The following is a 23,086-nucleotide window of genomic DNA, read 5'->3' as shown; positions in this document are numbered from 1 at the left end:
GAATCATAAATTATTTTATTCAATACCACCCATCATCTCTAGTTGTTACAGTCATTATCTAAATTTGAAAACCATTTTTAAGCAAAGTGCTTAATTAAAAAAATAAATAAATAAAAGGCAATTTAAAGGTGCTTAATTTTCTCGAAAAGTGCAAAGATTTTTGTTTGTTTGTTTCTTCATACGTAGAAAAGTTTTCGAAAGCATGATTGCAACGGTTTTTTACCGAATGTATCAAGAAAGGTGTTTGGTGTTGATACATTCGGTATCCATGAATACAGATTTTTATAACGAATTATTTTTTCTAGTGTTTGGCTGATAAAAATGGCGGCATCGTCTTCATTTTAGGCACGTGATTTTCTCTTGAAGTAATCAAAATAAATATATTAGAATTTGTTTCGTTTTTAGCATTTAGTCATTTTGCCTGTGACTGAATAATCTTGTATAGAAATATATCAATTCTTTTTTGCACGATGGATGCAAAAAAGAATTTTGATAATGTGGCGTTCGATTCAAAGATAACCGTATGCATTTTTATGTTAATGTTTATCCTGATTTAATTACTTAGCTCCTGTGTAATTTAAGAAAAGCGGCAACTTTCATTTTTTTTTTTAAACCAACCTTGATCTGCGCATTAAAGAGAAAAATTAAAGATGCAGTTTTTTTAAATAACTCGGACCGATTACATAATAAAAGTAGATCACTCTTGTTTATATTTGACATTTTAACTGCCATCTTTGTTTTTCATTCTGCGATTGAAGGTGGCAGCTGACTACAGAGAAGCGGCGAAACCTCTCGGAAAAGTTATTAATAAGTTATTTGGCGAATGGACTTTTATGTCTGCTTAAGAAGTAATCTCCGCAGTACGACCGTTATCTTAGAGGCTGCTTCCAATCAATTGCGGTTTGGAATGAAGCTGTGCAAACAGCAAAGGATAATCGATTTCGGGTATCACGTTTTGTGACTGCGAAGGCGACGAAAGGAGAAGCTGAAAAGACAACAGGGAGCGGATTAACTTGGGAAATGTCGGTCCACCTGCCCTGCACACCTATTTGAAGTCGATTCATCACAGTGACTGTGCTTTATTTTGTATAATTCAGTACATTATTAACAGCTTGCCCAGTGCTTACGTAACTAACGTGGTTTGTTTGCTTTTCATTCGTTTAGATGTATGCGAAAATACTATTCCGAGTAAATTATAGAAAAATGCCGCTAGTTTTGGAAATTCACAAAAATGATATTTAACCTCATAGCAGACCTACCGTTTAAAAGGAAAGAACTAAAATTTTATGTATAATTGTTATATGGTATGTATTCGAGAATGATATGGGAAACGTAAATCCAAGGGAAGGGAAGATGGAGCAGTTCTAAAAATGGCAACGGTAGAGACAGTATTAAAAGTGACCGGGGCGATCAGTTTACTTTGTCTTTGGCGTCTTTCTCTCAAAACTTCTATATGCGGATTTTGACACGAGACACTGTCATGGCTGATACGCTTTGCCTTTCATTTCGACGTAGATGAAACTTCGCGGCGAAATCGTAAGCTGGATGGACAAAATGTCACAATAGTAATGCGTGTCTACCGTAGAAATCATCGGCTTCGACGTCGTCCATCACAAATTATCGGGATTCATTTCATGTGATTGATCTTGTTCTGGAACCACTTTTCGTTCCTGTCGGGATTATTCCAACTGGCGAAGATTGCTGTACCAAATTCAATGCTGCTTTATTTACATTTTCAATTTCAGCATCACCACCAACTCGGTCGAATTTTTCTAATCCGCTACGACATTGAAAACAGCGGGCTTTTATCCTTTCAGTGGCAGACGAGGCACATTTTTGGTTAACTTCCTTTCCACGAAGCATGTCTAGTACTGCATAGCATCAGAGGCATCGGTTTACAATTACAAGTACGATAGCGAGCACTTGGTCCACGTGGGGTAGACCAAGTGTTGTTATAAACCAGCTACATCATTTGCAAAAGCGTCGTATGGATTAAAAACGATACTGGCTACCATATGCGATTTGGGAACAGAGCATTTCATATCTTTTGTGACCACCAGAGGTCACATGATGTCGGTGGTCTGATTGGATTTCTAGCTTTGGGATGCGTGAAGTCTAGAGTGTATGATCAAATTTCCTGATTGTCTTCGCCATCTTCGAGTGTATGCACCATCTACTGCATGCAAAGTATTATGGGGTATCTTGTCAAAGGATGATTCAATAAAAAAAAATCTGTGAAGCATAAAAATATTTATTTTATTTATTGGTTTCTTTTGCCGTTTTTCGCTCTAAAAATTCATTCTAGTTCCATTTATCAACTGTGAGAATCACTGGTATTTTTCACATCATTCTTGAGCGCATACAATACTGTAGCCATATTCATTGCCTGCATACCGTTCTCTCGAAAAGTATGCTCTTTAGGGGTTCATACAGATCATCAAACAGTATGTCTGTTTCAGTTTCAGTTATGAACTCTAAATCTTTTTGTTGAGATATTTTCCTTCATTCTTTCCATCAAAATGGTTTTCATTGGCTCATTTATCTCAATATTCCAGAAGAACGTATCATCATGAGACATTTCCTTTCAGAAGTTGTAATCATAATTTGTAAAAGCTGAATGATTTGAAAAATTAAATCTAGTTAATTTTTTAGTTTTTAAAATATTCACATTTTCAAATTCATTTGTGACTTGTTGAGTTGTATCGTCGCTGCCTGGAGAGCTGCGATTTGTGAAAAGTTTTGTTGCTACGACATTGGTTGCCTGTCTGTTCTCTTTTGAGCAAACGCTCCGAAATCTATTCGAACGCAGCTTTTTATAGGCCCCTTTCCAAACCAGGCATTAATGTTTAATTTTCCTTGTTTGTGGAGAGGAAATAATTTGTTAAAGATATGAAACAAATGTCTTTAACTTAAACGCCTTGCATATTTTCGTTGGCATGATGTATTTTCATAATAATTTAACAGAGGATTTTCTTGATGAGCGTGGGTTGAACGTTTTCAGTCTAGCGTAAATCGTTGAAATAACATGGAATGTTCTTTCCCCTTTAAAAAAAATGTTTCAATCACATTTTACTCATTTTCCAAAAATACTTTTTTTGCCAGATGGAACTGAAACTTTCGAATGAAAGTTAAAATTCACTTGTGTATAGAAAAATATTCACTTTATTTACATTTTATTTTGTACCGTTTCTAAGATTGAGGCGTTTCTTTGGGTATTACTTGCGCATGGTCTTTTCTTAATAGCAGCCAGTAAATGAGATTTATATTAAGTTTTGATGTTTGCAATATTCATCCTTTCATGCATGATTTTAATATTCTTCTGCTGATAATATTCTGTGATAAAATACATTCATCAAATTATTTCGAAAGGTCATTATTGTTTAATACACTAGCCCTTGTTCGCCAGCATTTGCTTGTTCTGGATACTGGAAATCTGCTGTCGAGCAGATTTCGTAGCCGCCAGCTGTCGTATTTTTGTATTCACCTTAAAAGATTTTATGACCCTCCACCCTGATTTCTGATTAGCTACTACTCCAAAGATATTGGATAACCTCACTGTTTAGCGAATGCGTGTCTGGCAACTTTAAAGAGATTAATTAATCTTTTGGGAAGGGGGTAAAGGGAGATATTTTTGGTTTCCTGCAGATTTTGTAATTCAAATTATTTTAAACAGAATGAATAATTTTAAGAAAAAAAGCGGTTTAATCTCATATAATACTTTTTCAATTTCTTTCTTTATCTAATGCTACTGAAAATGAAGTTCTGGATAAAAAAAATTTAGATAATGCTCAAGTATATTTTCATGCAGCAAGACTTTTATTGAACGGAAAACCAATTTACATGAAAAAAACCATTTTTTAAAAATGTTCTTGGCGGTGTTTTTTAGGGAGTATTTTCTTGCAGATTTTGCAATCCATATTATACTCATATTATTTTAAAAGTAATGACATTCACATCTTTTTTTTTTTTTAATATTTAATTTCGGAATTCGCCATTTTGATTTTGATTTGACAGTTTAACTAAACAGTTTTAAAAAAATTTAAATTCTATATTTTAGGAAATTAAAAAATAGTACATATCTATAATTAGAAGGTGCAAAGCCAGAAGAAAGTATCCATTATCATATCTTAAAAAATGTCTTTTTTTGGTTTTATATATATATATATATATATATATATATATATATATATATATATATATATATTCAATAAAAATTGACAAAATCAAGTAAAAATCTTTATCTATAAGCCCAAGCTAATAAACAGTCATTGAAAAGAAATATAGCATGTCAACCGGGCACATTACAATCTTAAAAGTGCTAAATATGTGACAAAATCAAGCCAAACAGTTAAAGGAATTTCAACAGCTTTAAAAAACAACATTTAATAAGGAATTATTGCGCTCTCATATTAAATTAGAAGTTGCTTTTTATTTCAAATAAAAAATGAAGAAAATCCAAAGAAACAACTAAAATATGGAGAAAAGTGCCTGTTGATAAAAAGTTGGTATTGACCAGTAAATTGTATTTAATATTTTTATGTAGAAAGCGATAACAGTGACAGGTATAGAATTGGTATCATTGAAAATAAGTTTAATTTTCAGATATTGTAAAAAAAAAAAAAAAAAAAAATTGTGCAATGGTACGTTCCGAAATTGAGAGAAAACGTAAAATCTTTTTGTCTTCATTTCGTCCCGTTGAGAACTTTTTAATCCTTCTAAATGCTAATGTGCAAAATTTAGTTCCAAGATGCAAGATCGGTCGAATATTTGGGCTTCTTTGTCCCAAAAGAACACTCTTTCAGAAGTTTTTAATAGAATTTTTTATTTTATTTTTCCTTTAAAACGCTAACGTGCGTGGCGTTAAAATCGCTTTATGAACCTTTCAGACTGCTTGATTGAACGTTTTTACAGTTGCACTTAATTCAGGTTTAGCTAATTAATTAAACTGCAAACTATTAATAGAAATTTTCTAGAGAGGGCACGTCGGATCATCTAAAACTCCATTTAGTCAGAAAAAGAGGTTATAAAAGAAATCAAGAATTAAGTGTCAATCAGAAAATTAAATCTCCCGCAGAAATAGGCTTAACCATCACCAGTCGGGTCATCGTTATGATTTACCTATGGAAATGGATCTTCTTAGTTTGCAAAACTATTATCTCGCAAGAATTTTTATCGTGGCAACATTTCATGCCTTTTCTACTAGAAAGTTTGGTAAGGCTGACGAGTAATGTACGGTTTCTCATTAAGCATAGCATTGTCTTGTCATTTGTTCAAAAAATCATCAACATTCTGCCAGTTTCGATGACTATAAGAAATGGTAACGAGCGAATTTTAAAGTTGCAATAAAAAAATGTCACGATCGCGTTTGTTGTGAAACCGCACCAAAATAATCCAACTTCTTCGTGAGCACAACAGCACTTTGTAGACCTTGGCTGCCTCAACCACGCGCACTTTCCAGCGCTTTCTATCCCTCGCAACTCCCTACCAGTTCTTTATCCTCAGAACACTCAGGTCTCTCTCCACACCATCTGGTTGGAGATCTTTCTCTGATCCAGGATCCCATAGGATTTTTAAAAGTGGATATTTTGAGGGCGCTGTTTTCAGGGCTTCTCCAGATATGGCCGAGCCATCTTAACCTATTGCTCCAGATAACCAGAGTTATCTGTGGTTGCCTATAGAGTTAGTTCAAAATGGAATCTAGTTCGCCAACACCAACTTTGGCTATCATATGTTATTCTTTAGTTTAGTCCTTAATTCTTTTTCCCCGAAACCTGCCAGACGAAAAGAATATGACTCCTGTCACAGTTCTACATCTAAGCTACTGTAGTTTGGAAGTTTTACTCTCCACGCACAAAAGCGCCTCTATTTGGTTCATTCCGAACTGGCTTCTTCAACACTTTCATTTTCTCTCACTTCTTCTTTTCGATATGTAATCGAAATTTCTCGACTTAAAATTCATTTATTTCCCGCTACAGAAATTTCTCGACTTAAAAAACATTATACGAAGTTCGTTTTAAACATGAATGAACTTCTACCGACCCGAAATGTATTCCTTGTAAAGTAACCTATTTCTGTAGCGGGCACGGCAAGTGCAAACGTTTGACACGTTGAGTTCTGGTGACAGACTGACAGTATATGTTCCCACCTCTCTTCGCATTTCTGTTAGTAGTAAAACTTATAAATATATTCTTTGCTAAAAGCAAATTTAAATTATTTTAAATCGCATAGACTGCTAACAGTGATTTTTCATCTATTACTAAAAATTAAATCATCCATTTCTGAAATGAAAATTTTCTGTTAGCTGAGATATTGTGAATATTAAAAAGCAAATACATATCATTTTAAGATGTTTAAAAATCAAAATTATTTACGTTATTCTGAAATCAGTCATTTAAAACTTCCTCAAGAGGCTTGATGGGCTTCCAAGATGTTTACCTCTCGACCCATTTCACCTTAAGTGCTTCACCAAAGAGATTAACCGTCAACAGGTTTTCTCACCAAAAAGGTTTCAATGCATCAACATTTCCAAGGGAATCAATAATTTTTTCAAAATATGTATATATATCCATAACAACATTTCATGTATTTTCCACTCGAATTTTTTCTTTTCCCTGAAATGTTGCAGATAAAAAAAGACAGAGTCGTGTCATTGATCCGCAACTATGATCCTGTAGTTCGAAAACTTCGCTCCGTACACAAAAATGCCTTATCCCTTTATTTCGTTTTTTCTGATTCTTCAACAGTTTAATTGCCCTAATTCTTTATTTTCAACGATTTCAATTTGTAATTGAAACTGCCCGACTTAAACTTATTTTTTCGTTTTATCCAACTAAAAAAGAAAGAAAAAAAAATTGCATTGTCTCAGATTTTCGCCGAGCTTATCATTTAAACAATCCGAACTTGTTGTTGAAAGGCAATTAGCAAATTCGGCCTGATTTTGAGTGCACAAAAACGTTTTATATATGGAGAGAGAATATCAGTAAATGCTATCATTTGTTATGCAGTTGCAAATTTGCGTAGAAATGTAGATTTATGAAACTTTAATGAATATACACGTTAAAGAAAGATTCCAGGAAAAGCTAAAATTTTCTATGATTAACATAAGTAAAAATTAAATATAATTTTATGCAGTGCTTATTAAAATTTTAATCCTTTTGTTTTCTGTTCAGTTCCGATTGTTCTATGTCTGTTATTTTAAAAACTAAATTTTCTTTGTCCTTTATAACCAGTATTTCTGTCGTTAGGATTTTAATTTTACAGCGTCATTTTTTATTAGCTTCCCTTTGGATTATTATTTTATTTTTTAAATTAGTTAAAAAGAACATTTGAGGGGAGTGGAGTATAGTTTCTATCTAGTATCTGAAAAGAAGAGAAAGAAAAAAAAAAACAATTGTAAGAACAACCTTCCATATTCTGTGATATTTTGACATGCTGTGGTCAGTAATTTTTCAGAGGAAAGAGACCCTTGCTACAAACTGAAAATTATTACTCGATAATATGTCATCTAAAGTCACAGAAGGGGTGGATAGAATCACCGATATAATTTGAATTCAGTGAGAAGAAACTAAAAATCACACGTAAAAAAAAAAGTTTAAAACTGCTGAGATAGATTCCGAACCTGCATTTTACTTGAACTGAGGCTCAATTTCTAGGGAAATCGGTGCAGGCGGAGGGGGAATCAATGCAGTGCTTCATTTTCTCACATGCACAATGCTTCAAATTTCAAGGAAAAAGGTGCTTTTTTTTTTCCATGGTGCTAGAAAGCGGCTTATTTTTGTCAATGGATTCAAAGAATTGGGTCTTTTAAGGGTTTTCTGGCTGAGAAAGAGTCTGCAGACATCCATGCGAGGGAACAGCATGTGGTTGAATGTCTTTTCTCTGAGACTGTCCCTCTGGCTGCGAAGAGCACGCCGTATGCGCCGCTTGCTGGCAAAATGATTTGGCTGTTTCTCTCTCTACATGTTTAGCTTTTCGAGTAGGCACTAGTTTGCGTTAACTTTTCGACCCTTTTCATGTAACATCCCAATTCTTCAATATTTAGAATTTCCCGCATTTTTTTTTAAATAGATTTTATAACTTTTTTCAAATCTAGCGTGGCTAAGATGTAAGTTTTTATAGTCACCAAACCATTATTATTTTTTTTTTCTTACGAAAACTCGCCAAATGTAAGAATTCAGAAAATTTCAACTCTAGAAAACGGAAATGGTATGTTTCTCAACCGAACCTATGTTTTTCTCAGCAAACATAATAGGGGTCGTTTGGCAGCACCGTACCATAATTTTAAATTTGCCTAAAACAAATAAGTCATAAAGGGATTTGATGAAATTTTGATTAAATGTCTGATAATTTCATTTTTATGGATAGAAAAGCTTCTAGATTAATTTTAAAGGAAAAGAAACAATTAAATACATTGTCAAAGTATTGTCTTCATCTAATGTAATGGTTTGAATCCTGATCTGTCTGAATCAGTTGCATTGATGACTTCAGCAAATGCAATTTCAGTTCGTCATAAGTTTGTTGGACTGAGAAGTCAGAAACCATCAAATAGTTGTTCATTTATCATGTAACTAAAAATACTTATGTTTTTCGCTTTTGGGCTGAAGTACCTGGGATGAATTAGTTATATTTAATGTGTTTTCTTTAATGTGCTCACATTCGAAAGTCCATTCAGTTATGTGAGTGATAAACGATAAGTAAATATTGATGATTTGCGGGTTGCGAAATATTGCCATTTGTTCAAATATACATTTGAAGATCCCGTGACATAAAAAGGAAGAAATTAAGTTTTTAAATATTTTTTCTCTTTCTGGTTATAGATGCATTATTTTAAAAACTAAACTGAATATATTTTATTAAATTTAAGATATTACGAACTTTAACAATGTAGTAATTGCTTTCAGATATATGATATACAAAAAGATCTCCAGAAAAGCAGCTTAAAAAAAAAAAGCCAAACGTTTTGCTTGTTTCGGAATTAAAACCAATCAAGAGCCTATTAAAAGTAAATCTAATGTAAATGCCCGTTCGCATTCTGTATAGGCTATATTTCAATTCATTCTGCGTCACCCATTTCCTTTTGGATGCGGCTCATGAATTGACTGTTGCTTTTGTTGCTTCACTTAAAAACGAGTATGTGAACAAAATCACCACTTTAAAAATGCCGAAGGTTTTTTTTTTTTTTTTTTTTTTTTTTTTTAAATAGTCATTCGATCTGTATATTGAATTTTACAAAAGAATCGCCTTACTATTAGGTTTCACTTGGTTTTTAATAATCCTATTCTTTTAAAAAATAATAAATTAATGACAATATATTAATACTTGTAGTAATTAAACTAAGTATCAACGCTTTAATTAGACTAGATTTTTTTTAAAATCGTCACTTGCTATTACTTTTTGTCGTTGCTTTATAAAAAGGTTTTTGTTTATTTTATCTTAACCGCCTTTGGTGTCCAGCCTAATTCTATGGAATATTGTTTTTCTTGACTAATGAAAAATATTATCATTTTTAGTTTATAATTCTAAGAAATTTTCATTCAATGAAACTTTAAGGAAAAATACATGACTTATTTTTAAGTAATTTTTCAATTGTATCGAATATTTTTATATTGTTTTGGATTAAATATCTACGCATAACTAAATTTAACAATAATAACAAAAATTAACTGAGAAGAAAAAAATGCAAAATATATACTTAATTATATATAAATGAATGAAAGAAAAATCTGATGCTTTGTAAAGTAAAGCGAAATAATATGAAAACCAAGCTAAATTTTCAAAAGCACAATTGAGAAACATATTAACTGTAGATAGATTAAAAATCATTTAACGATCGATCTATCTTTAATTCGAATTTCAATATCTACGTATTTATTTTATTTATTTATTTTTAATCTTTGAGGTATCCGACTGGGTTCGGAGACGAAATTTTTAAAAGATGATACATAAACATTTTTTACTGTACAAAATAACTAAAACATACTTGAAAGGTAGAAGAAAAAATTACGCTCATTGTCTTTAGTTTTTGAAAGGGGGAAAAAAACTGCTTCTTTAATGAAAATTTAGCAAAATTTCCAATGAAAAATAATGGAAATATTTAATTTTTATTTCACTTATATATAGCTCAAAGTACATAAAATGTAACAGACACAAGATAAAAATTATTTTAATAAATAAAAATTTTATGAGTATTTGAAGCTGCCGTTAATGATTTTTTTTTTTTTTTTTTTTTTGTCAAAGTTTGTCTATGTTTTCAATGAAAAGTGTCTGTAAAACGCGTCTAAATGAAGCTATCTTAAAACACACCCTCAAAGGTTTTGGATACATGCATACCAAATTTCATGAAATTTTATAGAATTGATTTTGAGATATATTTTCCACGACTTAATCACAGTGAAATATTCATTCTTCAGAAAATGCGTTTATGTATTGTTTTTGTAAATTAGTTCATTCAAATTTGCTGGTATGCCTATAATAAGCAAACTACGGCTGAGTAAATAGAGAGTTAATATAAACATATCAAATATTATTCTGGAAAATTTTACGGTAAAAATAAAATATATGCTCATTTTCGGTTCAAAATACCGCTGTTTCCGTTTTCATTTTTATGTGTTGTGTAACTACTGTATCTATAGTTCTATCTTACATACATTAAAAACAAAGTTTGTTTTAGAGTCTACGAAGTTTGGACTTTATTTTCAGATCATAAAAGAATCCCAAATTTTTCTTGAAAAAAGCATCTTTACCTAGTTGGATACCTCAATGCAAGTCTAGTTTTTCCTAGTCGGTTACCTTAATAGGACACTTCATTACAAAAAGTGTCAATTTGAAATGGGTGCGAGAACATTTTTTACTATTTTTATTTGAAAACTGTAACAAATAAAATGAAAAATTTGTTCATTCAGTAAGCTTGAGTTAAAAAGCTTATTTTTGTACCCAACTGCAGAAAAGTGATAAACTCTTTCAGAGTTTATGTATCGAAGTGGACCAACTTTGTTCATTGTCACTTTAACAGTGGATAAGAGATGATGTTAGGAAAGGATTTAATAAAAGATACAGTTCGATTATTTAGAGTTGTTTTAAAACATTCAAAGATATGACAAATTATATTTTTTTAAAAAAAAATTGTGAAAAGATTTTTTTGAGGGGTGGGACTTGTTCAGCAATTAAATTCATCAACAAATATATATATATATATAGTGTAGAAATCATATTTGTTTGATTGCTTCTATTATAGGTGTATCCTCTTGTAAAGTCGCTTTTATTTTTAGTGAATTGTCGTTTTTATCATGTTTCTAACATCGTAGATTCCGGATGTATAATACTGTACGTTAGAAAACAAGAAAGTGAACTATTTTCAACGGTATTTATTCATTTTTGAGAAATTCGTTCGTTTTGTGTTTTCGGGAACTTCTAATCTTTCCCTTTATAAAAGTAAAATCCTGATTTTGTCCTTCATCTGAACGAATCTCTGTTTGGTAAGTCTGCCATACTTTTTTCATCACATATTTTTAATTTGTATTGATCGATTCTTACGCGATTTTACTAGCATTCTCAATTGCTGTGTAGTTTGGCAGAATAGGGATATCTGCTCATCTATCGAAAATATGACCCTAATGTCTATATAGTGTGATTTGATGGAGTTTTTTTTATATATATATTTTAGTGTAATTTTTTAAAATCCGCAATAGAATTTTTCAAGAAAAAATAACTGGGTCTAAAATTTAGATAGAAAAGTCATTTTTAAATCAAAAGTGGTCATATTTTCAATGTTTAGCTGCTTAATAAATAGTTTATAAGGCTTCAAGAGTAAATATACGTTATTTTACTGAATGTGATTTTTCGTAAACACTATACAGTAATTGTAAATTTAAATTTCAAAAATTACAGCATAGTTCACATTTTGTGCGTTCGTTTTTTTTTTAAGAATTTTCTTTTATTTAATGCATGGTACAACAGTAAAGTGTATAATTAAATTATTTTCTGAGTGTATTAGATACAGCCGCATTTAATTAACAAAAACCAATTTAAAGACTTTTTTTTAATTGAATGCATGGTATAACAGTAAAGTATATAATAAAATTATTTTCTGACTGTGCTAGATACAACCGTATTTAATTAACGAAAACCAATCAAAAATACAATTCTTAGGCGAATTTCGATTTAACCAAAATAAACTGAATTTATAAACGTTCTTTCTGTAATGTTAGTTATAATAATAACATAGTACTTTAACATTTTAGTACATAATATAGTGACTTATAGTTATTGCAGGAAAAAAGGGACCAGGGGAAAAAATATCTAATAGCTTATGATTTCGAATTAAAAATGTTCTAATTAGTCAAGTTAGAAAAAAAAATTGTTTCAACAATTTTTTTTTTCCCGCATCGACAATCTATATTATGCATAAAGACTGAAAAAAAAAAATTTAATATCAGTATTTTAACTTCATGTAGCGTATTGAATATCATTTTCCTTAAACATATGATGCTGACTATTTTTGTCATTGACTACAGGCAAATGTGCGTAATGGTTAACTGATATTTTTCTCGTTTTTCTTGGCAGTAATGAAGTGGTGTGAAAATAATATCTTATTTCCTTAAATTTGAACTCAAGTGGGGAGGCCAAAAATATAAGAGGGAACCTTTTTTTAATGTCTGAAAAAATTCGTGAAATTTTGGTTGGGTATGTATGTGTGTGTGCGCGTGTGCATGTGTTTAATGATATCTCTTAATTTATTTCTTATTTTTTACCTTAAATTAGCCCATATAACTTACTTCTAAAATTTTATCGTGTTTCTTCATTCAAAATCCTTTTTTTTTTTTTTTTTTTTAACTATTTCTGAAACACGTTCTAAAAAAAATTGCTGACTTAGAATTTTTACTCCCCGAGCGAAGGCATAAAAATCCTTCATTCCTACGGTATAACTTACAAATGTACCTTGAATTATTTTTCCTGAATCGACACGTGTCTCAGAAGTCCCTAAAACAATGTGAAAGAACTGAGGGAAACATTTTTGCACATATTGCTTTTGTGTCGCGATGTAAACAAATGCATATCATCGATCCTCCCAGTGTCCTTCAGTGGAAAAATACGAGTCAATTGAAGTTAATTCTCAATTTGTCTTCTTTTCGGCACGCATTTGCAAAATTATGTTGTCGTCATTACGAGTCCGAACGATGAAATGCTGTGAGTTTTCCAGTTTTTGAGAAAATTATCACAAGCTAAGATATTGTAGAAAATTGGAAGATAGGTGCTGAATTTTTTGAAATAAATGTTCTTGTTTGTTATCAGCGTAACAGAATATGAAATGTCATCTCTTTTTGAACATGATTTGTCCAAAGCAAGGACTGTGTCATTGCAATCTCTGGCGTGCTAACTGTCTGGCAGTGCAATACCATCATTTTGTCACAGTTCCCACAATCGAATATTTTGAAAAATCATTCTTAGTAAAATATCGATCCACTTCGCTTCCTTCAATTACTACCGTTGGCTCTGTTGCTCTATATTCACAGAACATCGTAACAGCTGGTATCTGAAATTGTAATCCTATATTTTTTTCTCGAATACTATAATTGTTTGTCATCCAAATGAAACATTTCTTCTTTTGTTGTGTGATTCCACTTAAATGTATATATTAAGACAAAAAAAAAATTGAACTGGTTCTGTAAAATTTAAATAAGAAATGGTTATTTGTTTTGGTTTTTTATACAAAATAAGTTACAGCGATTGAATCAATATTGAATACATGTTTCGGTTCACTTTTTAATATAGTACTGCAAAGCATGCGTCAAAACTATTTTTATGATCGGAATATTATCAAATGAACATCTTCTGAATTTCATTTTAAGTCTGGGAATAAAGAAGAAGTCACAGGCGCTAAATCAGGTGATTGTAGTGGATTATGCAAGACATACATTATTTTTCCAGTAAGTGAACTGGAACTGAGTGCATTATCCTACAATGAACACCATCTACTTTCTTTCTAAATATCTGGTCGAATGTGACGAATTCTGGTCATCACTCACTTCATAGCATGTAAATAATTTTAACCTGCACTTATGTGTCCATTATTAAGATTTTTTTTTCCCTCCAAAAATTCTTCTTTTAATTCTTGTACGGAAAATTATTTCTGGATAATTCCCTTTTATAAAAGAATGCAATGAGCACATTTTTTTTTTTTATCGAACTCTGCTTTTATTTGTAGTTTGTGATATATAATATTACTTTCATTCCATATTTTGCCCCATTCTTTTTAAAATCATACTGACAATACCATGTTTCATCATATTAAAATTGATTTTAAGACCGATTCAATGGCCGAAATGATAGTTTTGCAATCTGCACTTTTCAAAGAATTTTGCTTATTGGTAAAAATGTGTGGAACAAATTTGGCACACTATTTTGTGTTGACTAAACTTTCACGCAACGTTGTTTGAATTGTTTCCTTATTGATGTTTAAAAACTTTTCGAACATTCTCAATTTCTCTTAACAATTTTTTAATATAAAATCACGCGGTTAAGTGTTTAGTATCCGAGATTAAACCGCATTTTAGTTTATCTTTACTTAATATCTTAAATTTTTGTCTTTTTAAAGATGCCATCAACAATCCATGTTTCTCTTACTTTGGTGAATTATACTTTTAGCGAGATATACTTTTCGCTAAATTGTAGAATGGAAACTCCTGGTAATCTTTCATGCATGCTTCAGACAATGAGTTTATGAATGTGTTTTATCCAAAAGCTTTAGAATAGTAACTAATTACAAATTTGGATGGAGAATTATTGGGGGTTGAATCTAAGAATTGGAAAGTATTTGTTTTTGCCCATGTGATAGAAACAAACGCAGGCGAATATTTCGGTAAGTGATTTGTCCAAGCGGATTTTTCATTATTCAACGAATCTCACTGGCAATTGTTTAGTGATCTGAAATTTTCCAACTTCGATGTAACTTTATACCAAAAGATATTATATTTACATTATTATCCATATTTAATTGGCAATGTGAAGTATTTAAATTGATTCTCGTTGTCGGGCGTAATGACATTGAGAGAATCTGGCCTAATGTTTCTATCAAAAATTAATTTTTATTTATAAAACACTTCCATAAACTTTTTCAGGAGGGAGATTAATTTAAATATTGAACACTCGTCTGGAGCGTTCGACGTCGGAACGCCCTTGTGCTGCCAATGGATCGATCAGATTTGCAAGGGGTCGTTCTCCCGTTTTCCCGGCATTCCTTGCATTCGCAGGGGATCTCGCGATACAAGAAGACCCTACTGCCGGAACTCAGTCAACCATGATCACTGTTTACAGGTATTCCAGAGACTGACTGTTCATCATTTTTTCCATTCAGGAAAAAGTCGATTTGATCTGGCTCCTGAAATTGCTTTGCATTTTTTGGATTGATATGAGTGGATGCTTATCAGTTATCTGGAAATCTGAACACTTGTTGAAATGTGATCTTGTTACCTACATTTTTTTGAAAATGAAATTCAACGCAGGAGGAAATAGAAATTCTTTCTCCTTTTTTTTTACCAAGTCTTGTTTAAATATCTGAGCAGAGAATATATTTTTCCTCTGCTTTCATGTGTATTTGTAAGAACTTGCATTCGTAAATTTCATCGATGTTGGTTTACAAATTTAAATGGTGTAATACTAGTTATATATATTCTTTTTTTTCCCACAAAAGTTTTCAATTGAATAATAATTGGTTATATTTGTTTTAGTAATTATATTCAGTGTAGTTCTTCAGAAAATTTTATGTATCATCATTCAAAATTATTTAAAAAATTTATTTCTATATATAGCTTTCTTAATTCAAATGAAAATTATAAATAGGATGAACCATTGTAAATACTATAGTGTTTTTCATGCTGAGTTATATTACGCTTCAGGAGTCGTGTATATGCTTAAAGGAATGTTAGTACTGTAAACTCTTCTCATTAAATTGTATATGTTTCATTTTAAAACTTACAAATTAAATTCTTGTTTTATTTAGCTTATCTGTTATTACCAAATACATGTCTCAGTTTTGCAGAATTTATGTAAATAATATTATTTAAAAAATTCAATTGTCTTATACAATAAAAAAAAAAATAGAATGAGGAACATTAAATCAATGCATTCAAAACAAGCCAATGTATAGAAAGTTGATAACAATAATTTAATTTAAAATGTTAATTTCAAAGGCTAAAGGAATCCTTTGCACATATGCAAAGCTGGATGATGGTGTGATTTTGAACATTTTTCTTGATACCCAGACAGATTAAAGATAACCATGGCTCCAAATGCTGGATTACCAATAATTTGTAAATATTTATTTGAGTTTTTCCCTCCTTATTTTAGTGTAAAAGAAAGCCATCAGATAGCTGAAGCCAACCAGGAGAAGAATTCAAAGATGAGAGAGGCTTTGGGAATCAGTCAATATTTTGTTGAAGGAAGTTCTTTGGATCCAGAGCGAAAAGCAAAAGAAGCTGCAGCAGCTGCTGCTGAGGAGGCTAAAAAGAAATATTCGTATGTGCATATTTTACTAAATTGGTATTATTTCATTTTGGTTTGGCTCTTTCTGTGCCCAGAACTACATGTTTTTTAAATGGTTGGATTCTTTTTACATGAAAACGCAACCTTGTAATATTATGATTTTAATAAAATTATTCGGTAGGAGATTAAAAGAAGTTTTTAATCATATCCACATTTTTTTAAATATCTGAGTTTATTTAGATATAAATAAATATATAATTTTGCAATTAAAACAATCTAGATTTGTTTTAAGAATCTTACCATGAAATTGAATATAAAAAAAAAGGAAGAATCTCAATTGAAAGTCAGAGTATTCCAGCATTCTGTTATGGATATCAAAGGGAAAGAAATATTTACATTGTTTTTATAATAAAATTGAAATTTTGGTAATAACTATGTCTTGTTTCCTTTTACTTTATTTGTCTTCACATACTAACTGAATATTACTTTTATTAAAGGCTCATACCTGATTCTAGTGGCTCCTCCTCTCCTGAAAGATCACAGGTTAAAGAAAAAGATCAAAAACGAAAGAAGAAAGCTCACAGTGGCCATGAAAAGTAAGAATATTTTGTGTTTCTTAAAGGTAATATCATCTGGGAGAATAAAACATTCTGTTAGTGAAATTTGTATTTAAATATATCTTACATATTTACTATGATGTTGAATTAAAATTTCAGAAATATTTTTAATTCAACATCATAGTAAATATGTAAGATATATTTATTATTTAATCTGGGCAGCAATTTCATGTTTACTTAATATGTTTTATTTATCTTTATGTGGTAAGCTAAAATTTAAAATTTCATAACAGTGAAAAAAGAAGTCTGTACTTGTGCTTAGGTAATAAGTAATTACAAATTTTAAAGAATTTTATTAAAAGCTTGCTAACATATGGAAAATATTTACTATCAGATAATCAGTAAAAAAAAGGCACTACTTCCAAATTATAATAGTTGCTTGTACTATCATTATTTCCAGATAATTTTGTTATTACTAAAGATAATAAAATGTTTTAGATAGATTCTTTATAGAATGAATATCTCTTGCAATGATCCTCATTCTCCATCTTTGGTAAAATTTCAGCAAATCTTAATCAATTATGATCGCTCTATTTAAAAATTTATGTAATACATGTGTAAGACTTTTCCACATTTGAATAATTTTTCATATTGATATAACAATGATAATGTTAATTAGATTTTAATTTTGGGGAGATATATTATATTGAAAGTAAAAAATCTTGATTGAGTCTAGCTCAAAGGCAGTAAGTGGAAATGAACTTTTCTTTTCGTAACTTCGTTTTGATTAAAGGTAGAAAAATAAATCAAATTTTGCAAATTAGTATCTCATTAAGGTAAACAATTTTTGTACTAAAAAATTTTCGAAACTATATTGCTTAGAAGTAACTTTCAGCTCTTAATGTTTTGAATACTATCTGTATTGCCACATTTAAATAAATAAAACAAAAAAACTTATATATTTTTAATTTCCATACCATGAAATTATTTAAATATATATTGACTAATAGCTGGAAGAAAGATTAAAAGAACAAAGATAGCTATTGGCAACATTCTGTAAAAATGATCAACTTTGGAAAATTTGAAAAGCTGTATGTGGTTTAAATGTATCTGATTTATTTATTTATTTAAATGAGGCAATACTAATCATTTAAATATTTGTTTTGTGATAAATTATGAATTACGCTGGATCAGTTAAGTCATTATCTATGGTTGCTTCAATATGTAATACTCCATTGTTTTTCCCTACAGACTGAAAGAGGTTTGAAAATATTAACTTAGATAATAGTGAATGTACCTTTACCTTTCAGCTTCCTAAGGGGAATTTCTTTTAAAATCCTTTACTTTCTGTTAGGAACAACTTTTATTTTTATTTTGTGATAAACAAATACTGAATAAATAATCTTTGATGAACATCATCATTATCATCCTTGCAATTTCTTTATATGTTTACCTTAATAAACTTTATCAAGATATTTTTTAAACAATGTTTAATAATGCAAATATTGTTATATTGTGTTATTTGCTGTAATATATCCATGTCTGTATATTGATAATAGTACTTGCTTAATTTTTTTTTCTCGTCACATAATTAAAATTCTATTCAGTGCAAGCCATGGATTTAATTAAATCCATGGCTTCCATTCTATATATAAATTTGTCTAAAATCAAAACTCAGTTTTGATGTATCTTATTAAATTTTGTGAATCTATAGAAGATTCTTTTCTGGCAGATAAAGAAATATTAATATTTTGTGCTTAATCATTTTTGATTCTATGTTGTATGTAGAGTAATTTGGTAGATCAAGCCTAAGTAATTAACATCTTTTTACTTTCTCATATACTTAGTATAGAGAAAGTATAGAAATCATCAAAATATTGACGAATCTCCGCATTTTAGACTTCCAAAAACACATTTTTGGAAAATGTCTATCTGTCTGTGACAAAAATAACTCAAAAACGCTTAGACATAGGCATTTGAAATTTGGTCTTTACATCAAATTTGTAGATTTCTACCAAATTTTAAGTAAAATCTGCTCTGTGTTGTCATATTCAGTAGTTTTGTGTCAAATTTTTGTTTTATTCAGTTGTGAAAAACATGTCTAAAGCACAAATTTAATTTTTTGATTCTATTAATGCATGTCAGAAATTAATTGCTGAATAATACACCAAAGATGATACAATAGCTTCAGTAAAATGGCTAAATTCTCACCAAAAGTTATTTCTTAACTATTGTATGCCAGTGCTATGTAAGCTTTCTTGGATGTGACAAGTTTATTAGAGAGTGTGCGAGAAAGTTTTGAAAAGACCACTCCCATTGGCTTCAATGCACTTTCAAATCCATTTGGTTTCAGCCATAAAAGTGAATCCTGTTATTTAGTTTTATGAAAACACTAAAAAGTTTCCTTTGCTAAAATGACAATTAAATTTATGAATCACTAAATCATTCCATTGTAATGATATTCTTTTGTTTTTCAGGAAAGTTTTAGAATTTATTTTTAATTCAATAATAATATCTATAATATGCTTCACAATAGATCTTCTATTCAATATTATTTATCATTATCATATTTATTGAAGTTGTATTTATCCATATGATAAAGTAAAACAAAAAGAGCTTTTTGCATTTAAAAAATACCAGAAATTCAGCTTTATTACTATTAGTGTGTGCGTATGTGTGTGTGAAAGAGTAAGATTATAAATAACCAGTTATAACAATGTAAACAGTTATATAAGCTCCTTAATATTTTTAATGTTATCTTTAAAACTGTTAAGTTAATCTTTATATTCTGTTAAGTTAAATATAGAAATATATATTAATTTAAATGTACTGCTTATAAATTTATTTTGCAGGAAAAATATTTTAATATTATTTAATCATGGATTTTTTATTACAAAAGCATGTATATTTTCTAAAATTGCATCAATTAAAAGTTTTTTACTCCTGCATTATTTTTCCAAACATCTGATATGTCTTTATAATCTTCAGAATGGAAATTTCTCCCAAGAAGAAAAAGAGTGTGAAAAAACATAAAAGAGAACGGTAAGTTTTCTCCAACTATTTTTCTTTTCTCTTTATTAATGCTTCATGATTTTGTGAAAATAACATATTAAATAATAAATTCTGGTCTTCTTAATGAATAAAATTATGTAATTGTTAAAATTTTCACTTAGATATGTCAAGAAGTTTTTAATTTTTAAGATTGTACAAATTTAAATTTGTATATGTTAGAATTGTAATTAAAAATAAGTTGTTAGCAATTTTTTCTTTTAATAATTACTTGCAAGCTGTTAAATCTTCCTCTTGATAATTTCTGATGTTTAAAAATTGAATTGCAATTTCATGACTTAACTTACATTAATCTTACAATTTATGTAGAAATTTAAGTATTTTAGATCATTTATATTAAGGCAATTTTGATTTATCATGATTAGTTTTTACTATTAAAGATTTTAATTTGTTTGGAAAACAAAGTTAAATAGTTTGTTATCAAATGTTGATTGTGAAGGTAAACAAAAATTTGTGTTGAGTGGCTTTATTGCTTTATTCTAAAACAATGTCAGAAATTTTAATCTCTTCCTTTTTTGTATGCTGTATGCAAGGGCGTGTTGAAATGAGGTAAATGTTATTGTTTTTCTAAACATATGTTAGTTATTTAATATTTTCTTTTTTTCATATTACTTCTATAGCCAAAGAATTTCAATGATATTCCTGTGTATTTTATATCATTTTTTTCACTTTCTCAAATTTTTCAATACATTAAAAAAAAATGCTTGGCTCTTTCTCTGGATTTTAAGAACACACTATATTGCAGTTTCTTTATTAATTTTTTTATGCATAATTATATATTTGTACAGTTGATAAAAACTCTATAATACAATAAAGAGCTCTTAAGTATTTTCTTTCTCTTTTTATTTTAACAGAATCTTGTAAATATTAATATATATGTTTTTATTCCTTTCTGACAACTAGAAAAGAAAGTTGTGTTATATTTGAAATAAAAGCATATTAATGTAATTTAATTTAAATTAAAATATGTGTGTAAAATGTAGCTAATCTAAACTGGTAAGGTTTTCAAAGTATGGATTTTAGCAAACTACATTTTATGAAAAAGATTTTAATATACTCAGCATTCTGTAAAACAAGCAAGCGTTATATTTTTGGTATGATTTCGTACATACGTACATATTTAAAAGATTCTTGAGCAATAAATTAAAATTTTGCTTCGTATTTATTGCTTATTTTATAACTAAGTAAACATGTAAAATATATATTTTGAAATTTTTATGTAAATTTTTGTTTTTAGATAAGCAGCTAATAAAACCTTAAAAAATATGAAATCACATATAAAATTCTTATTATGTTTCTGTCTTGAATTGATTGAAATTAATAAAATAGTTTCATTGGTAAAATTTAAACTTTTCATAGAGATAAGAGGTATTTGTGAACAATATGTTTATGTGTATAAGATTTGTTTTAAATAATATGTTTAAAACTGACAACCAGCATAAACGCTACCAAATGATTATTAACCCATATTGGACCACTCGCAGAAACAATCATAGGAAAAATGTAAATTTTTTAAATATATGATCAGTGTGAGAGACTAACACATATTAAACAAAAATGTTACATATTTTTAAATATTTTTTTAATACAGACTGTTATAAATAGGACAACGGTCCACTACGTTACTAAAAATTATCATTCTTTCAAATTATGAAGGTTGACTTACCTTACAAAAAAGATTTTATAAATGGAAATCTGAAAAACAGTCTCTGCAGAGTGCAACATTACACATTTTGCAAATTATAATAGGTTTTTCCTAGCAAGATTTTAATTGGCATCTTCCTTGATGACAATTTAGGTTTTTATACTAATAAATACTCACAATTTAGGAGACAAAGTTCTTTATTATTCTGTAGCATACCTCTTTGTTTAATGTTATTTCTCAGAATTGTTTCACCAAGGTAATTTATTGTTACTGACCTGAGAAATGTTAATATTACCCATGTGAAGTAAAAAAAGTTATCCATATATACCTTGTGAAACTTAGGATTGTTCACAACAGAGAGCAAAGATTCCATAACATGTTAAGAAAGTGGTTCCAAAAATTTTCTTGGGCACATTGATAAGGAATAATAATGAAGGGATATCCATTATAGGATTTCAACATCAATAACTTCTAACCGAATTTCATAGGTCTATTTTTTATGTATATCTTACAATTGTGTTTATCAAAATAGAGTGTCATTCTTTCATCAGTTGTTAGATTTTTTTGAAAATATTCCAAATTTCCACAGTGTAATATTAAATTTTTCTGAAAGTGGACCATTTTTGTTATAATGATTATCTGTGTTGATGGCCAAATTGTCATTAAAATGTAGGATTTATTATTATTTTTTTATGCCACTGTATTGTTTCCTGAACATGGCTGTATTCACTAAAGTTGAGCCAGTAACTGGAATATTTTCCCAATACATTTTTTCACATAGTAAAATCAGATGATCTATGTAAAAAAAGATTGCCTATAAACTTTTCGATGAATTTTGGTTAACTTCAAAAGAATTATTTTTCTTCTGTGCTGCATATCGATTATTCTCTCTCTCTGTGTATATATATATATATATATATATATATATATATATATATATATATATATATATATATATATATATATAATATCATTAGCCATCGAGTTAATGCCATGAAAAAGTTCAATGAGAATTTTTCCTAATATCGTATCTGCAATATGTTGAGAAGAAAAAGAATGTCATGAAAGCAAAAATTTGAGTTCATATTTTTTCCATTTAGTGGTTTTGTATCAAACCTAGTTTCTTCATAGATATTTGACAAGATCTCTATAGTTCCAGCATTATCTCAAAATTCAGGATCACCACATGTTTCATCTGTATTACAATTTGTGAAAAAATCATTTGTCTCTTTTTCTTCAGTGACCACATCAAGGTGGAATAATTGTCATTTTAGGATCATCAAATTCTTCATCAGATAAAGAATTCTTATATACAAGAGAATCCTCCGCTGTTTGT

The 23,086-nt window shown here is 29.4% G+C and overlaps 1 protein-coding gene across 5 annotated transcripts in view; it reads left to right on the top strand.

The window, feature by feature from the left end:
- The window catches only part of LOC129963952 (serine/arginine repetitive matrix protein 4-like), an 85,538-nt gene that overhangs the window by 36,634 nt on the left and 25,818 nt on the right, over positions 1-23,086 (top strand). For 4 of the 5 annotated variants that reach the window (XM_056078575.1, XM_056078573.1, XM_056078576.1 and 1 more), the window contains 3 exons: positions 16,345-16,512; positions 16,977-17,075; positions 20,025-20,078. In XM_056078575.1, the coding sequence (XP_055934550.1) occupies positions 16,345-16,512; positions 16,977-17,075; positions 20,025-20,078 (321 nt within the window). Of the gene's footprint in view, positions 1-16,344; positions 16,513-16,976; positions 17,076-20,024; positions 20,079-20,638; positions 20,655-23,086 lie in introns of those variants that run through there. The other variant, XM_056078577.1, reaches the window with a different exon arrangement.

Source organism: Argiope bruennichi, chromosome 3, assembly GCF_947563725.1.
Source record: "Argiope bruennichi chromosome 3, qqArgBrue1.1, whole genome shotgun sequence".
NCBI classification, from domain to species: domain Eukaryota; kingdom Metazoa; phylum Arthropoda; class Arachnida; order Araneae; family Araneidae; genus Argiope; species Argiope bruennichi.
This window is presented reverse-complemented; position numbering and strand designations above follow the sequence as displayed.